Here is a 21421-nt window from a genome sequence, read left to right on the forward strand (position 1 = left end):
TCTATTTAAACTCTATTAGAAGCACACTTACCATGTCCACCAGACCAACATACAGGAACATTCCCGCGGTGACAGCGAACACGTACTGGATGACGTTACCCGACAGGTTGCCGATGCCCAGTCCGATGAGCAGCCCGATGTAGCAGATACAGGCGGACATCAGGTTGTACAGGATGGCCTGTTTCACCGACATGCCTGCCCGGATCAGCAGGGCAAAGTCACCTGGGGGGGAGAAATACCAGGTTAGAGATCATCATGAATGAATAAATGAATGAAAAAAGGCGTTAGGGGGCCAAACCAACACATAACAGCCCCTTTTAGAAAGCTGTAGTCTTATAAAAAATGTTTTCACTCCTTTTTCTATATCCTTGATCATGCATGTTGATTAGTCCCCCCCCCCCCACAGCACTAATAACAAATACAGAGTAATGATAAAGCCTCTCACCAAGTTCATGTGGCAGCTCGTGGCAGAAGACTGCGACAGACGTGCTGACGCCTCCTGGGATTCCGCTGGCAAAGGCAGCCCCTGTGAATACAGATTAATATCACCTCGTAAGATTTCACAAAATCCGTACAAACCAACAGTTTTCTTACTATGTTAAATTAAGACTTAAGTTGCTAATCTCCTCCAAGCAATGAGGGATAGAACCACATGGACTGCCATGACGACTCGAGACCTTCCAGTCTCGACATAAGCAAGTAAGCATGACATTAAAAATTCACATCTTGCATGCATTTATTTATACATCTATTTCCCCAAGTAGAAGGCCATGCTGTCTACTTTTCCCACTTTGTTTGTAGATGAATAAGTTTGCACCAGATGGTGCAAAGGACGGTGCCTATCATTTCAGTAGCCCTTGGGCCACACAACTTTGTGCAATTATTATAGCAGGGGGCTAGTCTACTGGTTATGATGAGTGTTTTACTGACATACTCTTTCCCAAATCCTGAGTGCTTAGCAGAGAAAGCAGTATGTACCATTTTCAAAGTCTATGGTATGACTTGCAGGGCTCGAAATTCAGTTTTGGGAATAGGTGCACTGGTGCACCCAACCTAAAAAATTGGGTGCACCAAAAAATTTTTGGGTGCACCACATAAAATAAAGTAGAATGTAACTATGGTAAGCAAAACCTAATGACACACCTTACTGTTCCTCTTCATGCGCTTTGGCACGCGATCTCGGCACGCACAGTTTTGAAGCTTTCAAAATCGAAATTAACTCAAATTCTAACATCAAAATCTTAAACAAGTACTACAACAAAGATTTTATTATTTTCTTACACTTAGATGTCAAGAATATGCAGTCTACTAGTATGCTATGATACCTTTACACATTAAACCGTACGAAAAATTTGGGTGCACCAGTGCACCCACAGTAAAAAATTAGGTGCACAGCTCCAAAATTGGGTGCACTGGGTGCACATGCACCCAGTATTTCGAGCCCTGACTTGGGTTATGGGGGATCAAACTCACGACCTACCGTATGCAAGGCCTTGGTCTAACCGTATGCAACACTCTACCTACTAGGCTACTGTACCAGTATAGAAACGTCACCTAATTTGTAAGGGAGACATTGAACTCCTTACCAATGGCCATGCCATCACTGAAGTTGTGCAGTCCATCCCCCATGATCACCATCCACGCCATGGTGGCTATCCCAGCATCCTTCAGCTTCTCGTTGTCGTGGTGATGGTGATGATGATGGTGGTGGCAGTGGTCGTCCTCCGTGGGCGAGTCCGTCGACGCCTTCAGCTCGTAGGACTCCCCGGGGTGGGCCAGCTCCCTCTGTTTGCGGAGCTTCTTTGCTTTCTATCGTAGAAACGAGTAAGAGATACAATGTATTTCAATGAACAGTCACTGCATGTGTGCTTTGCTATTCACTGTGATCACTGTCAGGGTGCTCATGAGAATCATATCAGGGATGGTACCCATTGTAGCATGCATATAAGTCCAGTGGTTAGTGGCCTTGCCTCTGGAACTAGAAGTTGCGAGTTTGATTCCAGCTATGTCGCTCACCCGACATGCACACTACCGGAAAGGGTCGCAGCCCCTATAGGACGGGACTTTATGCCATGGTCCACTGTTCATTGTGCTTGACGAATTAAGAGCTATAAGGGAATTTCACCGGTACACTGAACCTGTAAATACTATACCATGCATACTATACGGTATACCCACCCAGTTTCCATGATAATTTGAGCATACCCCTAGTAGGCAAATAAGCAATCCCTAAAATGCAAATAAGCAAGACCCACCCTTTTGGCCCTCCTCTTCGTCATGACTCCCATGAGTTTCTCCATGATGAACAGGAAGTAGATGCCAAACAGCACAGTCAGGCCCTTCAGCACTGGATCAAGATGGCTGCCCCCATCATCGTGACCTTCATCATGACCTCCGTGGTCCTCGTGACCTTCATGGCCATCCTCGTCAGCATGCGCATGGAGACCAAGTGCCTGAAAATGGACACAGGCAATTTTATAGACATTTAGTGTAAATACAGAAATGTTCGCGATGGTTTTATGTTCGCGGCTTTTGCGGTAAGCTCTTCACCATGAACCGCCATGAAATTTTTTTGCCCTCCTTCTCCCTACTATATAGACTTAGTAGCCTGGGTGCCATCCTAGCTTGATTGAATAAGGGCCAGATGCCATTTCAGCCTTGGATAGAGGTCTGGAGTTTGAATTACACGGACTTGATGCCGTCCTAGTTAGTTTTTAACCAGTTGGTTAAAAACTAATTAGGATGGCACCCAGTCTAACTTTGGGCTATTTCACTCTCACCATACTTGTAATTAAAATTTAGTAGGGGTAGGGCTAATCAGGAAGTGATCAAAGCTCCCCGGAAGCCTGGGTACCATCCTCCATTAGACTAAGTTACCACTATCCCGTTTCATTTGCTTACCATGGTGGGGTCGTGTGGCGCAACGGCAGAGCGTTCGGCTCAGAACCAACAGGTCCCGAGTTCGAATCCTGTCATGTCACCGATCTTGTGCCCTTGGGAAAGGCACTTTACACGACTTTCCTCACTCCACCCAGGTGTAAATGGGTACCTGACTTCGGTTGGGGAAGGTCGTATTGAGGTCACCTGGTGGCGCCGAATGGCAGCCGCCCAGACCCTTGCGACAGTTCCACATAATGCAAGTGTGGATAAGATATGTATATGTATATGTTGTGTATTATGTGAAACCTGTAAACCCTGCATCAATTCAGCGCTAGAAAGGCTGCCATTGCGGGTAATTTCTGACCAATAAATACCATTCTTTTTACCACAGAAGCAAGCAATAAGGGAAAAAACCCAGCGGTAACTACAGAGGATGGTACCCATGAAACGCACAAGGCGAGTAGTACACTCTCCTGGCTCCCGGGAAAAGAACCCGGGTCCACCAGCACACAAAACACAACGCACTTACCACTAGGCTAACAGCTCTGGACCAGTTAGACTGGTCAGTAAGTGGCACTTGAACTGCACTGTTACACCAAGGCTAGATTCCCTGTATATACTGCTCTACAAGAGAAGGTTTTTCCAGGTACTTACATGTGGTAAGAGATGAAGGACTGCATCTCCCGTCAGCGTTCCCACTGCCAGGGCGACCAGGAAGCACAGCAGGAACTGGTACACCCTCTGCTCCATGAAGGGGAGCAGCACGATTCCCAGAACAGCCAAGATGCTGATGACGGTCACAGCCAGGATTCCATACCCCCACACTGTAGGGACAGATCAATTACAATTGAGTCTACAGAAAACGTACCAAACAAAAAGTTAACTTCATATACCATCACCACATTTCAAAAATTAGTGAGTATGTACAGGGTTGCCAATGGATACATGCTTATATTGGATGGAGATCCAGATCTAGATCGTAAGGGTCTGGAGCCACTACCATTCGGTGCGCAGGTGACCTCAATACAACAATTGCCCCATGTGCGGCCATAAAACTGCAGGCTTTAATTTAAACCACTCACACCAGGAAGGACCCCTACTCTTTTTAATAATTGTGGTTCTTTAACATGCTCGAGGTGTGGCTCTCCTCAAACACGAGACCTCCGTCTAACGTCCTATTCGAGGGACAAAAGTACATGGAAAAAGTTGGGCAAATGATTTAGTTGTTCCACCTATCTTCTCAAACATCTCTACTAGCTATAAGAGTGCACAGTCACCAATTACAAGTTAATATCCTCTATGTAGCCTGAAGGATAGAACTGTTTTTAGAATTCAGACTGTCACTCTAAACAATATTTTACCAGATTTCTTTGTAAAGAGACATTAATTTTACCTGCTGCGGGTAGGCCTTCTGCCTTGTGCTTGCCATGTTCGCCGTGATCGTGAACATCCTCTTCGTGTACGATACAGGCCTGTTCATCTATCTGTGTGATGAGTAGTGGACAGATGTTCACGAAGTCCGGCATCATCATGATGGACGGGCCTGCTGGGATGTTGTACTCTACCAGGATCTCCTTCGCAGAGAGGCACTGTAGCAATGGAGAAAGCAAGAAGCACAATCAAAAAGATATTCTTTTCCTGTGGTGCCTGATGCAAGCATGCGAATGAAAAAAAAAGTTTGGCAAAAAAAATACCTTCATTACAAAATCTATGTGGTCAGCAAGGATGAACAAAACAAAACATACCGAGTATATATATATATGGTATATCGAAATATAGATTGTTAATTTTTGTTCTTTCAAAGCTTCTTCTTTGACTTTGGAATTGATTTTGACATCCTACCACATTAGCACCTGTTTCCTGAGATATTTTTTTGCAATTTACAGCATGCAACTTCTCATTTTGCAGCTGTTTTCTACCATTTACAGTATGGCTGAAAATTGCACGCATGGATGTCATCCATGTAATCAAATCAAAATGGCCTTACTCCTAAGGATGACACTGTTCTTCACTTTCAGAGTAGATCTATTATACAACAACAATGATTAGCTATGTTTGAAGCTGTGAAAGAAGGTTGGCTTACATGGGCACCTGGCTCATGGTCACGATGATCGTGGTCTTCATGTTTGTCATGGTCGTGATCTCCATGTTCCTGGTCATGGTCTTCATGATCATCGTGTTCATGGTCATGATCTTCCTGATTATGGTCCTGGTCATGCTCATGTCCATGACCATGTTCAGGATGTACATGCTCCTCCTCATCTTGATGGTCATCATGATCATGGTTATCATGATCATGGTTATCATGATCATGGTCATCATGATCATGGTCATCATGATCATGACCATCGTGGTGTTCGTCGTCTTCTTTCCCTGCAGTGCTTGCGTCCCTGCGCGCCCTTCTGTGGTCCGACTCTGTCGTAATCTCCAATAGGTCTAAACTACTGGCTGTCGGCGCCGCCGTGGACTTCCGCCCTCTCTGTCCTCTTTGCCGCCTCTTCCCCTTTCTCCTCTGCCTCCTGCTACCCCCCTGCCTCAACGGCCTGGGAGTCGGAGCCTCCTGTATGGCAGCAGGTTCAGGAGCTGCCGTTGTTGGACTCTGCGGAACCTGCTTTATAATCTCTGTTGTGTCCTCGTGGTGATGATGATCATCATCATGATCATCATCACTGTGTCCTTTCCCTGGCAACGCACTTTCATGGGAGTCCTCATGATGCAAATGACCTGAATGGTCATGATCAGAATGTCCAGCACCACTTTCCTCATGTTCATCATCATCTTCCCCGTCATGATCGGTATGATGACCGTCTGTGTGCGGATAATGCACATGGTCCTTGTCCCCAACCGTGTCGACAACCAACGTGATGTTGGTGCTGCTATTCCCGTCCGCTTTGTGGTCAACGACCACCTCCTCGTGATGCACAATCCTCACCTCACCGAGTCCAAGTCTTTCCAGAAGTTCCTGGAAACCGTCGAAGGTCATCTTCCCATCCTTGCCATACTTCTTGAATATCTTCTGTAAGAATTCATTCTCCTTGAGGGACTCGTGGTACGCGTTCCTGGCCGTGACGGAGACCGGGTCGAAGCCTTCGGAATGGGACGCCGCCTCCGCCTGATGGAACAGTCCGAACGTCAGCAAGCAGAGGAAACAGACACAGACACAGTGCAGGGGCGCCCTGTTCATGGCTACAATCACGCTGGAAAAGAAAATAGAAGTTTGTTATTAGAATCAGGGCACAATTAGTTTAAATCCTCCCTCACTAGTAGGTGTATAGGGTGGAGTCCATCTCCGTTTCGGTAGCCCTGGGCCGGCACACTGGGGTGGAATCACTGCAGCAGGGGGCTAGTCCACTGGCAGTGGAGTGTGCTAAACTTCCATACTGTTTCAGAAGACTTAGTATGTTCTATTTTTATAAAGTCTTTGGTATGACTTGGTGCACCTCTTATCCAGATGTGTCCTACCCGGGCGCGAACTTGGGGCCTTCTGGCTCCGCATAATTTGAACGAGATGTGGTGACAGAAGCGCAGATCACTACACCACAGGGACACCCCCCAGGGCACAAAAATAACAGCAAAAAAATGTTAGCATTTCTTCTAGAATAGTCACTTGTTCTACATGTCACAACTTACACTATCTGTATCCTTTTTCTACAGTATGTATTGTTTCATGCTGCAATTAGCCCTCAGGCAAACTTGCAAATAAAACTCATGTAACTTATCTGTATCTGTATAGCTGGTACAATAACCCTTCAGCATAACACAGTGCAGCAGCTGGTTATATTTAATATAACCAGCTGCTGCACTTACAATGAATGGGCTGTCACACAAACGTTTCGTTTTTCATTTCGTTTCAACACCTACTCATTTGAGGATGAAGCATGATGCTTTTTCAAGTAGCTAGTGGTAGTGCAATGTGGCTTCACTACAGCTGACATTTTTTTGGCTAAGCACACCGGGTCACCGCTACTCTTTTCGATAAGTGTGTTGGGTTCTTTTACGTGCAGAGGTTTGATGCTTGAGGCTAATGCCTGAAGCTCCCTCATACACGGAGCCGCTGGCTTTACGTCACCATCCGAAATGACGAATACAATCCCTTACAACATGTCCGAGCTGGAGTCAACCCCTAGGATCGAACTCGGGCCCTAAGATCCAGAGTTTGATCCAGATGGCGAAGCAGCAGGGTTGTATTACTGCATGCTTGCGCCACGGGGACACAAGCGTAAACACTTTCATTTTCAAAGATTAGAAGTTTGGTTTGGACCTCCAAGTCGTAAACTCTTACAAGTTACATGCAGTAATACATCAGGTAATTGAATAAAAACACCAAACAATGGATGTCGATTTCTTACCAACTCATTTCTAGTAGGGGCAAGGTACCCTCAGACTCCGTGGTAAAATAGGAAAATTATCGCCCGTCTAGTACACAAATAGAATTTCATGACCAGGTCAAGAGTGCTCCGTCCCTCTGACCAACTCCATCATGGCTCTATCTTGCACTCATTGAAGTTGTGAAGCAAGCAACTGTGGCTTGGCATCACATTCAACATAACAATGACCCCAGTAAGTGCAACTGGTGACTTAGTATAGTACTAGTAGGTACCCCCTTCAACTGGCAAAGGATGTGGATGACAGTAAAGTAACTCAAGAGTGAGATGGCATAGAACAAGTGTACATGCATGTCTTAACTTATTCAGGGCCGGTACCTCGGGCGATAAGGAATACCCTGAATATTCTATACATTATAATACACTGTGAACACAGTGCGTGTGGTATCACTGAATAGAAGTTGCCGTAACTATATGTTTAGTGACAGCCCACCGGCCATCAATCTTTTGAATATCTTTGACCTGAAACTGGAAAGGTGCAGTGTGACTAGATTAGGGCCACTGGGCGGTAAAAAAGAACTAGTAGGTTGTTCAAACATATGACTGTGTACAAACTTAGGTCTGCATACCTTAATGTAACATTATAGGTACAGGTACAGAGGTTTAGGTACAGGTCTGGACAAATTTTCATGTGTTCATCTGAACTTCTTCAATATTGTCAGAAACATTAATAAACTGCTGTATCTTTGTTCAAAGAAACCGAAAATATTAAAGGTTTCCTTAACACCAAACTCCCATTGTTGCCAAAACTCCCTGTGTGAAGGATCTATGGGGTATTAGTTTTAGTTAGCTGTCAATTTGGTCACGTTTGGTGTCCCATGAGGTCATGAGATCAGTCACAAAATAAGCATTTATTGGACCTGTACGTACCTAATCGATTTTCACAGTACAGTACCAGTAGGCAGCCCTAGTACATACCAGTAGATGGGACGATGAATGAAGACCTTTATTGTGCATGTTTGCCCCACTGGGCTAAGCACTGGTCACATGTTAACAACTAGATACATATTCATGAGTATATAAACTTCTAGCATACACTAGTACTTTCGACTTCCTCTCGTTTCTTGGTAATTGTATAATCATACTATAAATGTAGGAGGCTATATCATTAGTTGGTTTATTGAAGGCTGTAAGAAATATAACTTTCTCTCTACTATTCAGGTATCTGAAGTAGGGAAATTTACTTAACACATAACTGAAAAGAATTATTCTATCGCTATCATACAAAGGACAGTTTACAATAAAATGTACTTCGTCTTCTACTTTACCTAGACTACAAAATTGGCAGATTCTTTGATAGAGGTGTGTGGTTATGTCTTCCTGATTCGAAATTTGTGGCAACTTGTTCTTAGTTTTGTAACAGTTGATCTGTGACGTACGTTTGCAATCTCTACGACTTTAGATATTCTTCTTCGTTATAGGAATCAGGGCTCGAAATAGTGGGTGCATGTGCACCCAGTGCACCCAAAATTGGAGCTGTGCACCTAATTTTTGACTGTGGGTGCACTGGTGCACCTATATATTTTTGTAGCCTATAAGCTTAAGGTACTATCGTACACTAGTATACAGAATATTCTTGAAATGTAAGTATAAAAAACAGCATGATAACTTTTTGCTGTACTTTATTTAATGTATTATTTGTTTGAAATTTTGAAGTTAGCTATAGAATTACAGATTGAAGTTCTTAAGAAAGGCATGCGCAGCAGCGCTAAACTTTGTAATTATGTTCTGAAGAACATTCAACTTTATTTTATCTGGTGCACCCATAATTCTTTCTGTGCACCCAATTTTTTGAGTTGGGTGCAACAGTGCACCTATTCCCAAATATGAATTTCGAGCCCTGGGAATGGTTCAATAATCTGTACGTTCGTAGTTTATTTCATGCATTTGCACCTTTGTTATCGTTTTCTCTCTCATAGCTGACTAGAAAGAAAAAGCCTATTGGATTTTGCCATGTTACCTCCGTGTATGGAGGTGCTCTTTTCGGGTTGGGGTTTTGTGCGTGTGAGAAATTTGCGTGTCAAAAAATAAAAATTTATGAAATATGTCAGAAAATGTGCAGAAAAATGAAATCCCATGACATGATTTTACATCTGTTTCCTGAATTTTGGGTTTGAATTTACATTTGTAGGTCTCTTGGGAATATATAAGCTAACTCCCAAGGGATTTAAACCTTTTGGGGAGTTCTAAGCTCAAAAGTTTAAATAAGATGATACGAAATGGAAGTATCCTATTTTTCATTCTAAAATTTAAAACCTTGTTCTTTCAATTTTCAAGTGATTTTCAAATGTTCAGTTTTCATGCACAAAAATTTTTTTTGAAATTTGCTCGTGAAGGAATCTGCTTGTGAGAGGTTGAATTCAAGCTAATAGAATTAAGAAAAGCCTCAAGTAGTTACATTTTACAATACAAAACCTTATATAAGTAAGTAAACCATGTATTTCTGAAAAATCTAAGTAATCATGATTTTCAAATGTTCAGGTTTCAAGTCCAAGTTTACTTGAAAGTTCATCTGTGTTGGTAGAAGTCATTCTGAATGGAGTTTAAACTGTAAAGAGCCAACACAATAAATTGGACTTACCCAAATTTTCTAAGATCCTGGACACAGAATCAGAACTCTTTGCAAGAGGGATTAAGGAGTCCATCTACATCCGGGCATTACAACCATCCCTCAACAGAGACGGAGGGCGCCATAGACTTTCTGCAACCTATGATCCACTGCTCTCAGAGTCACGTGTCTCATCTGCATAACGTGACGTCACAGAAGCAGTGGATTGCTCACTCCTTGAAAAAGACTGTAGCTGTTCAGTCGAAAATTTGGGTAAGTCCAATTTATTGTGTTGGCTCTTTACAGTTTAAACTCCATTCAGAAGTCCAAGTTTAGTCCAAGAAAAGTTTAACTATTCCCAAGGGACCTAGAAATCAGGAGTTTTCAAGCAAAAAATTCAGGGTCACATTTTTCTGCTTAAAAATTTTGTACTACACATTTTCTGACAAAAGCAATTTACTTTTTCACTATGTGTTCGTTTGCTAGTTGAGTACAGTAGAGTAACAGGAAAATGAATCACAGACTGGCAGGAAGTTGCATGTCAAAGTTGGAAGTCAAAATGGTTCCCCTGCAGACTAATTTTCACATACTAGTACTAGGCCGGAGGTAAAGACACTGACAGGAAGTTAGGTCAAAGGTTTCAGAAAGGGCCCTGAAAAAGTTATCTCATTTCCTATCTTCTATTTCCTGCTACATGCATGTCTGTTGCCGGATACCAGTGTCAGTCAGAACCAGTGGGAAATATCACTAGACAGAATTAGCAAGAAATGAACAAAAATGAACAAAATATGAAATTCACAAAAACTATTTAAAAAATATTCTACATATGTTTGAGATCTTTGTTCGTGTTTGTTGTTTTGTTTTGTTTTGAAACATCACTTGTCATTAAGATACCTGTAAAATGATGTTGTCATATTACATCAACTCAGTGCATTGTTCATTCTGTTGGAATAATTCTTCCTGTAAGTGTTCATTTACTGTTATGTGTGAGTCAGCAGTGTAAAGTCTAAAGAGGCGGACAACAGTTGGAATCAATGAAACCAAATTTTACAGTTAACACAGAAATGGGATGTTCTAAATCTAATTTCGAGCTGGTTTCATCATCATCATCATGATACATCCGGAGAAATTCTTTCTACGTATACGGTGAGGTATTAAAACTGGATAAAGCAATTCCAGTACTTTTTGTCCTTCATGGCAGACAACAATGAAGACCCTGTGAGACCAGGGTCTCTTTCGATCATTGTCAATAAAGTAGTGTGTGGTCTTCCAACTCTGCGTTTATGAGCCGGTTTATGAGCCACTTTCTGCTGAGACCGAGCCCTTAAATAGTCTGGGAGCCAGTCTTGTTAGGTTTAGTTTGCTCCAACACAGTCAACACTGGTCACTATCCTGGCAGGGAGCAAACTAAAGATAATGTAATATCAATAATTAACAGTGTGGTTCAAGCACCACTTACTGACTAGTCTAACTGGTCCGGACCTTTTAGTACTTTAGCCTGGTGGTTAGTGCTTTGGGTTTGTACGCTGGCAGTCCGGGTTCGATTCCCAGGAGCCAGGAGACTGTTCTACTTGCCTTGTGCATTTCAATAACAAACCGTGCATCCATATATAGCCTTAAGAGTGTTTGAGAGGCCCTTCCAGTCAACAGTCACCTAGCATCCATTAGAATGGGCCCAATAAAGATCTGAACAGTTACTCAGGTCAACAGTGTTTGTTGACTCTATTTGTAGAAAGAAGGGCCTTATTTATATAAGCTGGGCCGGGCATTTGCTAATTACATAACCCAATATTTCGTAAGTTTCTCTCTCTCTCTCTCTAAAAAAAGGATATTTGGAAGGAAAGTTTTGTCCACTAGTTTGTTTCCTTTCTTTGATGTCCTGTTGACAAAAGGTGTTGGGCGATTTCTTGTAACATAACTGTTGTTATAGTAAAACAGTGTGGTTCAAGCCCTAGCCTGGAATCCAAACCTTAGTCATAGCTCCCAAGTCTCTCTCCGCAAATAGAAAGACTCGGGAGCTAAAATAGGTTTGGATTCCAGGCTATTCAAGCCCCACTTATGCTAGAGTCACATGATTTCCCAGCCCTCGGTCGGGATGTTTGCGAAAACGAAAAATAAAACATGCATATCAAGAAAATACACAATTTCTAGTAAGGAGTAAATTTCTTACGTTTTGTGTCCTTTGTTGTATTTTATATATTATACTTTTCGTTCCCGCAAGCTGCCCGACCGGGCCCCGTTTTGGAAATGTGACCTAAGCATTAGTCTAACTGGTCTGGATCTTTTGACATAGTGCCCGTAGTGGTTGGGCGTTGGGCTTGTGCGCTGGCGGGCCCGGATTTGATCCCCGGAGCCACGTGATTGTAAACCCGCCACATGCCTTTCATCCTCGTTAAACCCTTTGTTTGACCACTGGCACTCCTTTTTTCAGACCCCATTTCCTGTAGCCATCTGTAACCACGACTATACAGTTTTGGTTCCACTTTCCAACATGTAAAAGTATACCCTAAAAGTCTATCCCTAGCCTGGGTACCAGACTGTTCCCAGGGCCCACACACGCCGGCTCCTCGGATCTACTTCTAGCGCCAAAATGCCCACAAAGAAAAACAACAGGGGGGCCTTTCTGAGTTTATAGACCAGTTCGATATAGCACGGTGTCTGGCATCCAGACCGTAGTCTTTCCCCTCTCTTTCGATTATGAATTCTGTTTAGTAGTAGCTAGGGGAGCAAGCCGTGCATTAGATAACTACTAATGAGATACCGCCATGGCTCTAGTCTAAGTGCCAGGGTGTCAAAAAACATGCGTGACTTTTACTTCGCAGATATGGATCCTTCGAGAATTTTGTACAGAAAATACAGTATCAAACTAGCTATAACACCGACTTTCCTTCCACATCTGAACACGATAAGTGCCATCATGTTGACATATCAAAAACGCCTACACTAACTCAGCTGGGAATATCCTGCGATCCCGCTCTGCAAGTTTGCTGTGCAAATGGCGCCACTCCACGACAAAGGCGGTTAGGCCACGGCGGCATTTTTCCGCCCTTTTTTCCCTCTAGACGAAAGATTGTCCACAAGTTGGGACCGAAGATATGTCAAGATGTTTAACTCACCACTTCCGAGAAACTTTGTGCGTGTTTTAAGGGCTGTCCCCGGCTTTAAACCTCCCTCCCGGGTAAGAGACGTGTGCAAATATTTCCACACGGCACGTCTGCTTTCTTTCTTCTAACATGGCGGACATGACTTGCACTAAACCGACTTTGACATTCGTCGCACGATTCGCGTTGAGCAAATATCATTAAAAATGACAAAAATATCACCAAAAATACAATTTCAAAACATTAAAACAATAAATATCTATAATATTGATATATATGAGCGTAGTTACCTTAGTATGGGTAAAGATGCCGATGGATTTAGGATGGAATGGCGAGAGCGAACAAAGCGCTATGCTTACAGGAGCTGGCTTACAGGCTACAACGAGGCGTATGCAAATAAACAAGCCGTATTTGGCAGAAGTCGAAATGACGTCAAACCTAGTCATGTGACTGACGCCTGGGCACCCCGGGACTTGGCACGATGAGTTGTTTTTGTCATGCAGGATGTTTTGTGACGTTTGTCATCTGGATATCTGCGGAATCTAGAAATCAAACTATGCGGATCCAAATAGGGAACGAAAATGAGCTTCTTTTCTTTGAAAGGAAAATTGTCACAGAGAAAGTTTGAATCTACATCGATATCACTGAACAAAAAGACCAACCACATACCAAGTATCAAGACAATCTATCCAGTGAGCCTGAGGCATTCTTGAGTTGTTGATAGGCGGAGGGAAGAACACACACACGGACGCTGACCAAAACATAAACTCCTACACGAAGGTGTGAAAAAAGGCCTTTGCTAGGCCATAGGGCATTACGTTTGCTATAAACCCAACAAAACTAGCACCAGGTACATTTTAGAGTGTAGTTAACATTAGATGTGACTTACTTGACTTACTTGACTTATGTCGAGTGTCAGTCCTCCTCCGATGTATTTTTCACTAATTTGTTTGTGTTGTTTGTCCTTGCAATTAGCCCTCGGGCATGTATTTGCAACAAACTTTGATTGTAACGTTACATGTGTTTGATTTCTTTTGGGGACTTCTTTCTCAGAAATGTTCTTGTGCAGTACATATTCATATTAGAGGCTAATGACCTCAAGAGACCTACGTAGATGGGCACACGTCAATCCATACTTTTTAATTGGACAAACTCCCGACTGACCCGGATTCATAAACAAATCTGCGCGCATTTTGTAACCTATTGCGTCAAGGTACTATGGCAATTGCAATGTGGCTTTTGACCATATTTGGTTCAGTAGCACACTGATACCGATGTCCGTATTTGTTTTCTTTTATGACTATACTGCGTAAACAATTATGTTAGCCGAATAAACTCCAACCCACCCGGAAAATACTGAGCTGTGCGGTGAAACTTCCTCAGAAATTAGGACATTCCATCACCGAACTATTCCAAAAGCTTAGACCAGTACTAGTAGGAGTTTTCATTACGCTTTTAATAACTTGAGTTTGATTTTGAGTTTTATTTAGATCCACAATTAGCCTCATTAATTAGCCTTATGAATAAGACAATGTTGTTTCAAAGACTGCCATACACCTATAGATCAACTTGTTTCGTTGTGTAAATGATATGCGTATCTCACGTTAATTGTGCCATGGTAGATCGCACAAGAATTACTCCAAGTAATGAAGAACTAGGTCTCCTGTTAAAGGCTCCCGTGGGGTAAAATGTTCATCAAACCTTTAATTTCATGATTTGCGCGATTGGGATTTCACTAGAGTGGTACATGGTGCATGTAGCTATCATGTGTTATACAAATCTCACGCTGCCAAGGGAGGGCCCCCTCCGGGCCGCGGCGCCGGTTCATACAAATAAAAGTCGGGCCGGCCGGTTGTGGCCATCTCCACAAACCTGGCAGTTTCACCCTGATTTTAGGGTGTCAAGTTGCCACCTATTCCTATATTATTATATATCTAAGTGCAAGTATTGTTTCAGTTGTTATTTTTGTGCACTTCGTTTTACTCGTATTGCACATTTTCCAGAGTTTTTCCCTCCTCACTGGCCTGTAGATTATAGGAGGGAAGTGGCTACTTACAGGATGATCCATTCCTGTCAGCAGTAGAAACAATGCACTGCCAGGATGATCCTGTCAGCAAAGGAAAAATCTGCAAGATCCTGTCAGCAGTGCAATTATTTTCTACCGCTGACAGGATCATACTGTCAGCGGTGCATTTCAGTTTTCTAATGTGCAGATTTTTTTCCGCTGCTGACAGTTTTTTTTCTAATTTCCTGATAAAAAGCAAGTGTTTGCCTGATATTCCTCCATATGTTAGAGACGTACAACTACAAATGTCTCATACTACTTCCGAGTCCGATCATGAACTTGGCGATCGTCGCACGACACGAACGGGTTTTTAGGGCAGTAGAATCACCTCACGGTACGGGCATTTCGGGACGGTCGCCGATGTGTCGTACAGAATTCAGCTGTCGACAGGGTGACGAAAAGAGCTGCCGTATATATTTGTATGCTTAGGAAAAAAAGGGACTCCGTCGGGTAGTTCAAAGGCTGTTTTTTGGCATGACCTCTACGTGGCCCCGTCGGACACCCTGCGGCTGCCGGGCTATTTTGGGGCCCGGCCGGGATCCCGAATCAATTTAACTCAGACATAAACTGAACGCGGGACCCGGTAGCAAATAGACGCCGTGAACTAATCGTGCGAGCCCTGGGAGGCATCCCCCCGGTACCCGGCAGTCCACCGGGACTGATGTTTGGCTTCGGGGCCCGGCCGGGACTACACCTCCAACGGGCACCGGCGCGATTGGGTCCAAAAAAATCAACGAGTCGGATCTGTCACATGACAATCCTATCTCAAACAATATAGACGTGACGCCTTCAGCCTGACAATGAACGTCTAATTAAGTTCGACCTATGGTGCAATTTCCATGCAAACAGTTTGGCTGGCGCTGGCGGACAAAAAGAACACCTGACAAAATAGAAAGCCTGATAAAGGTAAAAAGACGTCGCCGGAGCCTCACCTCTGCTTTAAACCCCCGGGCCAGTCCACTAGGGCGGCGACCTCGCCGCGACCGTCCTGCGACTGAGCGATTTGACAGAGCACTCAACGAGTTTCACAGATGAAAAAAAAAGAGAATTTTTTTTTACACTTCGTGTGTTTTCTTGTCATTTCAGTCATGTTTTTAGCGAAGCCTTAGGGGCGAGCTTAATAGTATATTTTACGCCCGATTTGCAAGAATTCCCAGAATTCCACAGGAATTTCAGGAATCCGTCCTGCCAACTCTGTGGATGCCCTCCTGTCACTTGATACCTCATTAGCACGTCTGGCATCCAGGCACTCAGCTGTCGATGACAGATGACCTTCTTTTACGTGGTGTCCGATTCCGTACTGTCGGGAGTGTGTCAGGGAGTTCACCGAATCTCGTATTCTAGCTTTGAAAAGGGTTTGCACATCCCAGTTGATCTATTATCACAAGAACGTGCTGAACATCATGCCTCCCACGAAGGAAAATCTGTGAAAACCAAAGTTTGAGGCGATTCAAGCCTATAAATAAAGACAAAGTTTTAAATGGAACGATAAATAACTAGGGTTACCACTTGGGCAGTCTACCATGAACGCCTTACGGGGAGGCGTGCGGTGTCGGAAAAACAACTACAGTAGCTCCTCGAAAACACAACCTACAGAGCTAGAATAACAACCAAGACGATCATAGGAGCCCCAGCAAACCGATTTTCTAAACTTTCTGATTTCTATGCGTTTTATATTTTATGGCAGAACTATGATCTAGAGTGCTACGTTGGTACTTTCCTTACAGTGAAGTAAGATCAATCCAGACGCCTTCGCTATGGCAATAATTTTTAATTGCCACACTTATTACATTTTTCTCCATATTCCTATTGCAAAGTCAGGGGTTACGCAAATCCAATTTAGGTCGCAGCGAGGTCCCAGTGCGAGCGCCGTCTAGCGTATATTGGAATAAGGGCCTTAAGAGTACTATTGTGGTCTGCTCTTACGTAACTAAGGTAGATGGTAGTGGCAAGGTCGATCTGGGTGAAAGTTTTCAACTGTGTTGTTCTTTTCAAGGACGGTCACACCGCACGGTTCTGGATAAGCAAACCCTTAGCTCTAAAGGGGGCGTGGAGCCAGATCTAAATATTTAGCGAACTCAACAGACCGCGACGGAAATATTGACCAACGTTTCTTCCCTTTTGAAACGCTTTTATGTTCGAGCAATCATTGCATCACTTCTCTTGTAGATTGAGTTTACAGTAAATGTTTTGATGTAACACAGAGAAATTGCAAAATTAATGACGCGTCAGTCGTGTTGTGAGACTCGTTTCTTTGGTGCCCTCACAGTTAACGTTTGTGCATTTTTGCTTCTATTAGTGCTATAGCTCACGTCATACTGTGGGCTTACCTTGTCTACAAATAGAGTTCGAACGATTCGGTGGGCGCCAAAAAACAAAGTTTTAATTTTTCAAGCGGAAATCGACGGTACCGGTAAATATTATAATTGCGGTCAACATAGCGATGGCATGGAATTTCGAATTCCTTAGGGTTCGTCGACCCCACAGACTTGAGTCGGAGACCGAAGCAATATTAGGGCCCAAAAAATGGAAATGAAAAACATTCTGAAATCTTTATGGTAGTGACTAGTGATATTTGCTAACACTGTTTAGCTCACTTGCGTAATAACTTCACTTTTGAGCATTTTAAAATCTCGCAAAAACGTGCCGTACGATGATCCCCTTAGTTTCGCGATGTATGCATGTTTTACAAAACAGACCTATGGTCTTATGCTACATGCTTACGGTATATATACAATATATTACAGTCACTTTATCCTTTTGTTTCTAGGATTCTACATCCGTCTGTTTCTAGCTTGTCTAGCTAAGTGTTCAAAAGGTAAGTGTTCACAGTCCATCAGCAGGGAGCCTTCAGGCCGGTTGTCTCCTCCGCTCACGTAGGCTTTCAGGGTGCGCCTGACCAGTCTGGAGCTGAGGGGTCCATGAGGAGAATGTGGCCCAGGTACTGGAGTCTCCTGCGACGGATGGCTGACATCAAGTTGTAGTCTGGGTTAGATTTGTTGCTGTGTCTCAAAATTGTTTCTTAGTAATCACGTGTAGACATCTGCTGTTGAAACCACTGACCATTCTTGTGACGTCCTGCGGTAAGTTTCATGCTTCACAGCTGTGCGTGAGGGTTGGACATCGGATGCGGAAGTCTGTGGTCCCTCCATATACATTTTATGTTGTAGGGAGCTGAAGCGGGACTGTGCGATGTCCATTCTTTATTTCACATCGATCTGCTCTCTGCTGGTCACAATCACACTGCATGCGGCTTCCGAGGTAGTCAACTTGATGCGCGGACGTTTTCTGGTTGTTGGCCTTGTAGGATGACATGATTACGTTCCTTTTCCTTGGCAACTCTCTTCTCGGGCACTGTACTTCCTTGTCTGCGAGGCTACCGGCACATGACCGGGTGTTGGCGGTGGAGGGGTGATGTAGGTAGTCTCTACCAGACTATCTGCGCCGGCTATAGGAAGAATATTTGCCAGGGTTTCATTTGCAGGCTCCTACACGGGTGAAATGTGATCTTCACCGTGGACTGACTCTACTGGCACCCGAATTCTACGATCCGTACGCCCGTAGGAGGACCAGGTGGAGGCTATGATGTAGGCACCAGCGACTCAGTTGAGCCAACAAAAGCCTAATTTAGCGAGCCTTCAAAAACCCCAGCGACCATTTTCAGTGAGTTCTCACATCGCAACGACGTGGGATTTTTGCATCATGGACGTCGCTATACATTGTTCATGGGTTTTGCCACACCGTTACATTGTGATAGTGTTGCTTGAACTAACCATGCATTCCGGATGACAGTAACCTTGCTTTTAGTTGTTTCGAACGTAGATCCAGCCTTTAATTGTGTTGGTCAACGTCTCAACGATCATTGGGATGTATGAACTGTTAACCACGTTACTTGCACATAGTAATATTATCGTGTCGACTTTACTCTATACGTTATTGTAAGCTGCGGCGCAATTCAGTCTCCATACTGCAAAACCGAATTTGCCCCATGTTTTTATCAATAAACCAATAACTACAAATCTGCGGTGAAGAGGTCGCCGCGAACATAAAACCATCGCGAACCTAAATGTATTTACTTAAAATTTGCGTATATAGCTTGTTGTTCAGTGTTCTTTGGGGGGGGGGGGTTGAGTTGAGTTGAGCAGAGTTAAGTTGAGCTGAGTAGAGTTAAGTTGAGTTGAGCTGAGCAGAGTAAAGTTGAGCTGAGTAGAGTTAACTTAAGTTGAGTAAAGTTGATCTGAGTAGAGTTAAGTTGATCTGAGTAGAGTTGAGTTGAGCTGAGTAGAGTTAAGTTGAGCAGAGTAGAGTAGAGTTAAGTTGAGTTGAGGTGAGTTGAGCTGCTCACCTAACCATGTACAGAGTGAAACGCACACACACACCTCTAGCACTAGTAAGACTTCAATACAAAACGCCACAAAAGAATGCAAATCAAACTGGAGCCCACTCTGTGGGAGACAGCGTGTCCCTCTAGAAAGTTCGGGCATGATGTTCTCTACACTAGAAGATAAATGACTCTTCGCGGCTAGTAAACAATATATTTGTCCCGTCTAAACATCACAATTGTCCGATGTCTCAGAGGTTTGAGAGCCGGGCCTGACACCTGTATAGCCCGCGGCGCCGACTTCATCTGAACGGCACACATCCCCGAGACGCCGGACGTGACCGGGCGGACAGGCTAGCCGTGCACTTGTCAATGCTGACGCTCTCACTATGTACAGTCAGCACGTATCCGGGGTTCCATGACTTATCCCTTTGACGCTGTACCCTTGAAAAATGCACTTTACCCGACTTTCCACACCGTCACTCAGGTGAAAATGAGTACCCAGCTTCGGTTAGGGACGTCGGACGTGATCGGACGAACAGGCTATAGATAGCCGTGCACTTGTCAATGGTGACGCTCTCACTATGTCAGCACGTATCCGAGGTTCCCTGATTTGTCCCTTTGACGCTGTACCCTTTAAAAATGCACTTAATGCGACTTTTCTTACTTCACTCAGGTGACAATGAGTACCCAGCTTCGGTTAGGGACGTTCCTCGGACAGGACGTTAAAATCGAGGTCCCGTGTTTGAGGAGAGACACACATCGAGTACGTAAAAGAACCCATCACACTTATCGAAAAGAGTTGGAGTTCCCGGTGTGAGTGGATCAAACCTTACAGTCTGGTCCGGGTTGACATCTTGAAAAGGTAATAGTCAGTTGTTATTGTTCAACCAATCCTTCCACTAATGTGGTGAATATCAATACAAGTATACAACATGACACCGAGGCTTCGGCAAGTCCAATATGAACCGTGCGTAATTACCAGAAAGGTAATGACGGGAATTAATGATTGTCACTTACGTTTGTCAGACTATATTGAAGATTGGCAAGTAAAGGCTCTTTGTTCGGAACCGCCTGTTTTTACTTAACTGCCAAAGTTTCAACAATTCGTTAGCTTGAAAATTGCTGTCTTGACAGAACCTCCATTAACATTAATCCGCCGGTTTACATAAATCCACCCCTTTGAAAAACAGTGTGTTTGAAGGATCTTTACTGTAGCACTCCCCAGGTATGCACAGTTTAGATATACAGGAGTGCATTATACTGAGGGACAGTGGCCATGGGTTTGAGATCTGTTGCATGGGACGTATCTTTTAAGGGTGGCGGAATTATGTACCCTGCAGCCTGGTGGAATTATGTTCGTAGATGTTAGACCTTTTGAATGTCGACGTACCTGTACCAACTTGGTGGAGCCATTAGGGGGCATAATCCATCTTTTTTCTTAAATGTAGATGTATTTCAGATGCGGAAGAAGGAGGAACACTACAGAACGCAGCTGATGATGAGAGTCGAATGTGGGAGTGAATTGGATGCTACGATTACAGTCGTCAAGAGGAATTGTCGTCTTTTACTTGTAGTTTCTGCACGCGACCAACATCATCATAGGCGGTAGGTCACCGAGTTTTTGTTGAATCCGATGCTACTTGTAAACACTCTATGGACTTCCACTGAAATATTCCCAAGAACCGTACACTAAGCACACCGTGCACTCGGTCCACTGACTGAAGATTCCCAAGAATCGCATACACTATATAAAGCATACTGTGTACTCGGCCCATTTATCATAGTATTCCAAGGAATCTTACACTAAGCACACTGTGTACTCGGTCCACTGACTGAAGATTCCCTAGAACTGCCGCTATATAAAGCACACTGTGCACTCGGTCCACTGACTGAAGATTCCCTAGAACTGCATACACTATATAAAGCACACTGTGTACTCGGTCCACTGACTGAAGATTCCCTAGAACTGCATACACTATATAAAGCACACTGTGTACTCGGTCCACTGACTGAAGATTCCCTAGAACTGCATACACTATATAAAGCACACTGTGTACTCGGTCCACTGACTGAAGATTCCCTAGAACTGCATACACTATATAAAGCACACTGTGCACT

General features: G+C 43.7%; 1 protein-coding gene across 4 annotated transcripts in view; it reads right to left on the minus strand.

Annotated features, from left to right (window-relative positions):
* Positions 1-21421, minus strand: part of LOC136429923 (zinc transporter ZIP10-like) — a 29766-nt gene that overhangs the window by 3390 nt on the left and 4955 nt on the right. For 2 of the 4 annotated variants that reach the window (XM_066420093.1, XM_066420092.1), the window contains exons 2-8: positions 4964-6077; positions 4274-4469; positions 3535-3704; positions 2256-2453; positions 1587-1809; positions 446-526; positions 32-222 (exon numbers count right to left, since the gene is read on the minus strand). In XM_066420093.1, coding sequence (XP_066276190.1) covers positions 32-222; positions 446-526; positions 1587-1809; positions 2256-2453; positions 3535-3704; positions 4274-4469; positions 4964-6077 — 2173 coding nt within the window. Of the gene's footprint in view, positions 1-31; positions 223-445; positions 527-1586; positions 1810-2255; positions 2454-3534; positions 3705-4273; positions 4470-4963; positions 6078-12929; positions 13111-13204; positions 13660-21421 lie in introns of those variants that run through there. The other 2 variants (XM_066420095.1, XM_066420094.1) reach the window with 2 other exon arrangements.

The sequence above is a fragment of the Branchiostoma lanceolatum genome, chromosome 3 (assembly GCF_035083965.1).
Source record: "Branchiostoma lanceolatum isolate klBraLanc5 chromosome 3, klBraLanc5.hap2, whole genome shotgun sequence".
Classification (NCBI taxonomy): Eukaryota; Metazoa; Chordata; class Leptocardii; order Amphioxiformes; family Branchiostomatidae; genus Branchiostoma; species Branchiostoma lanceolatum.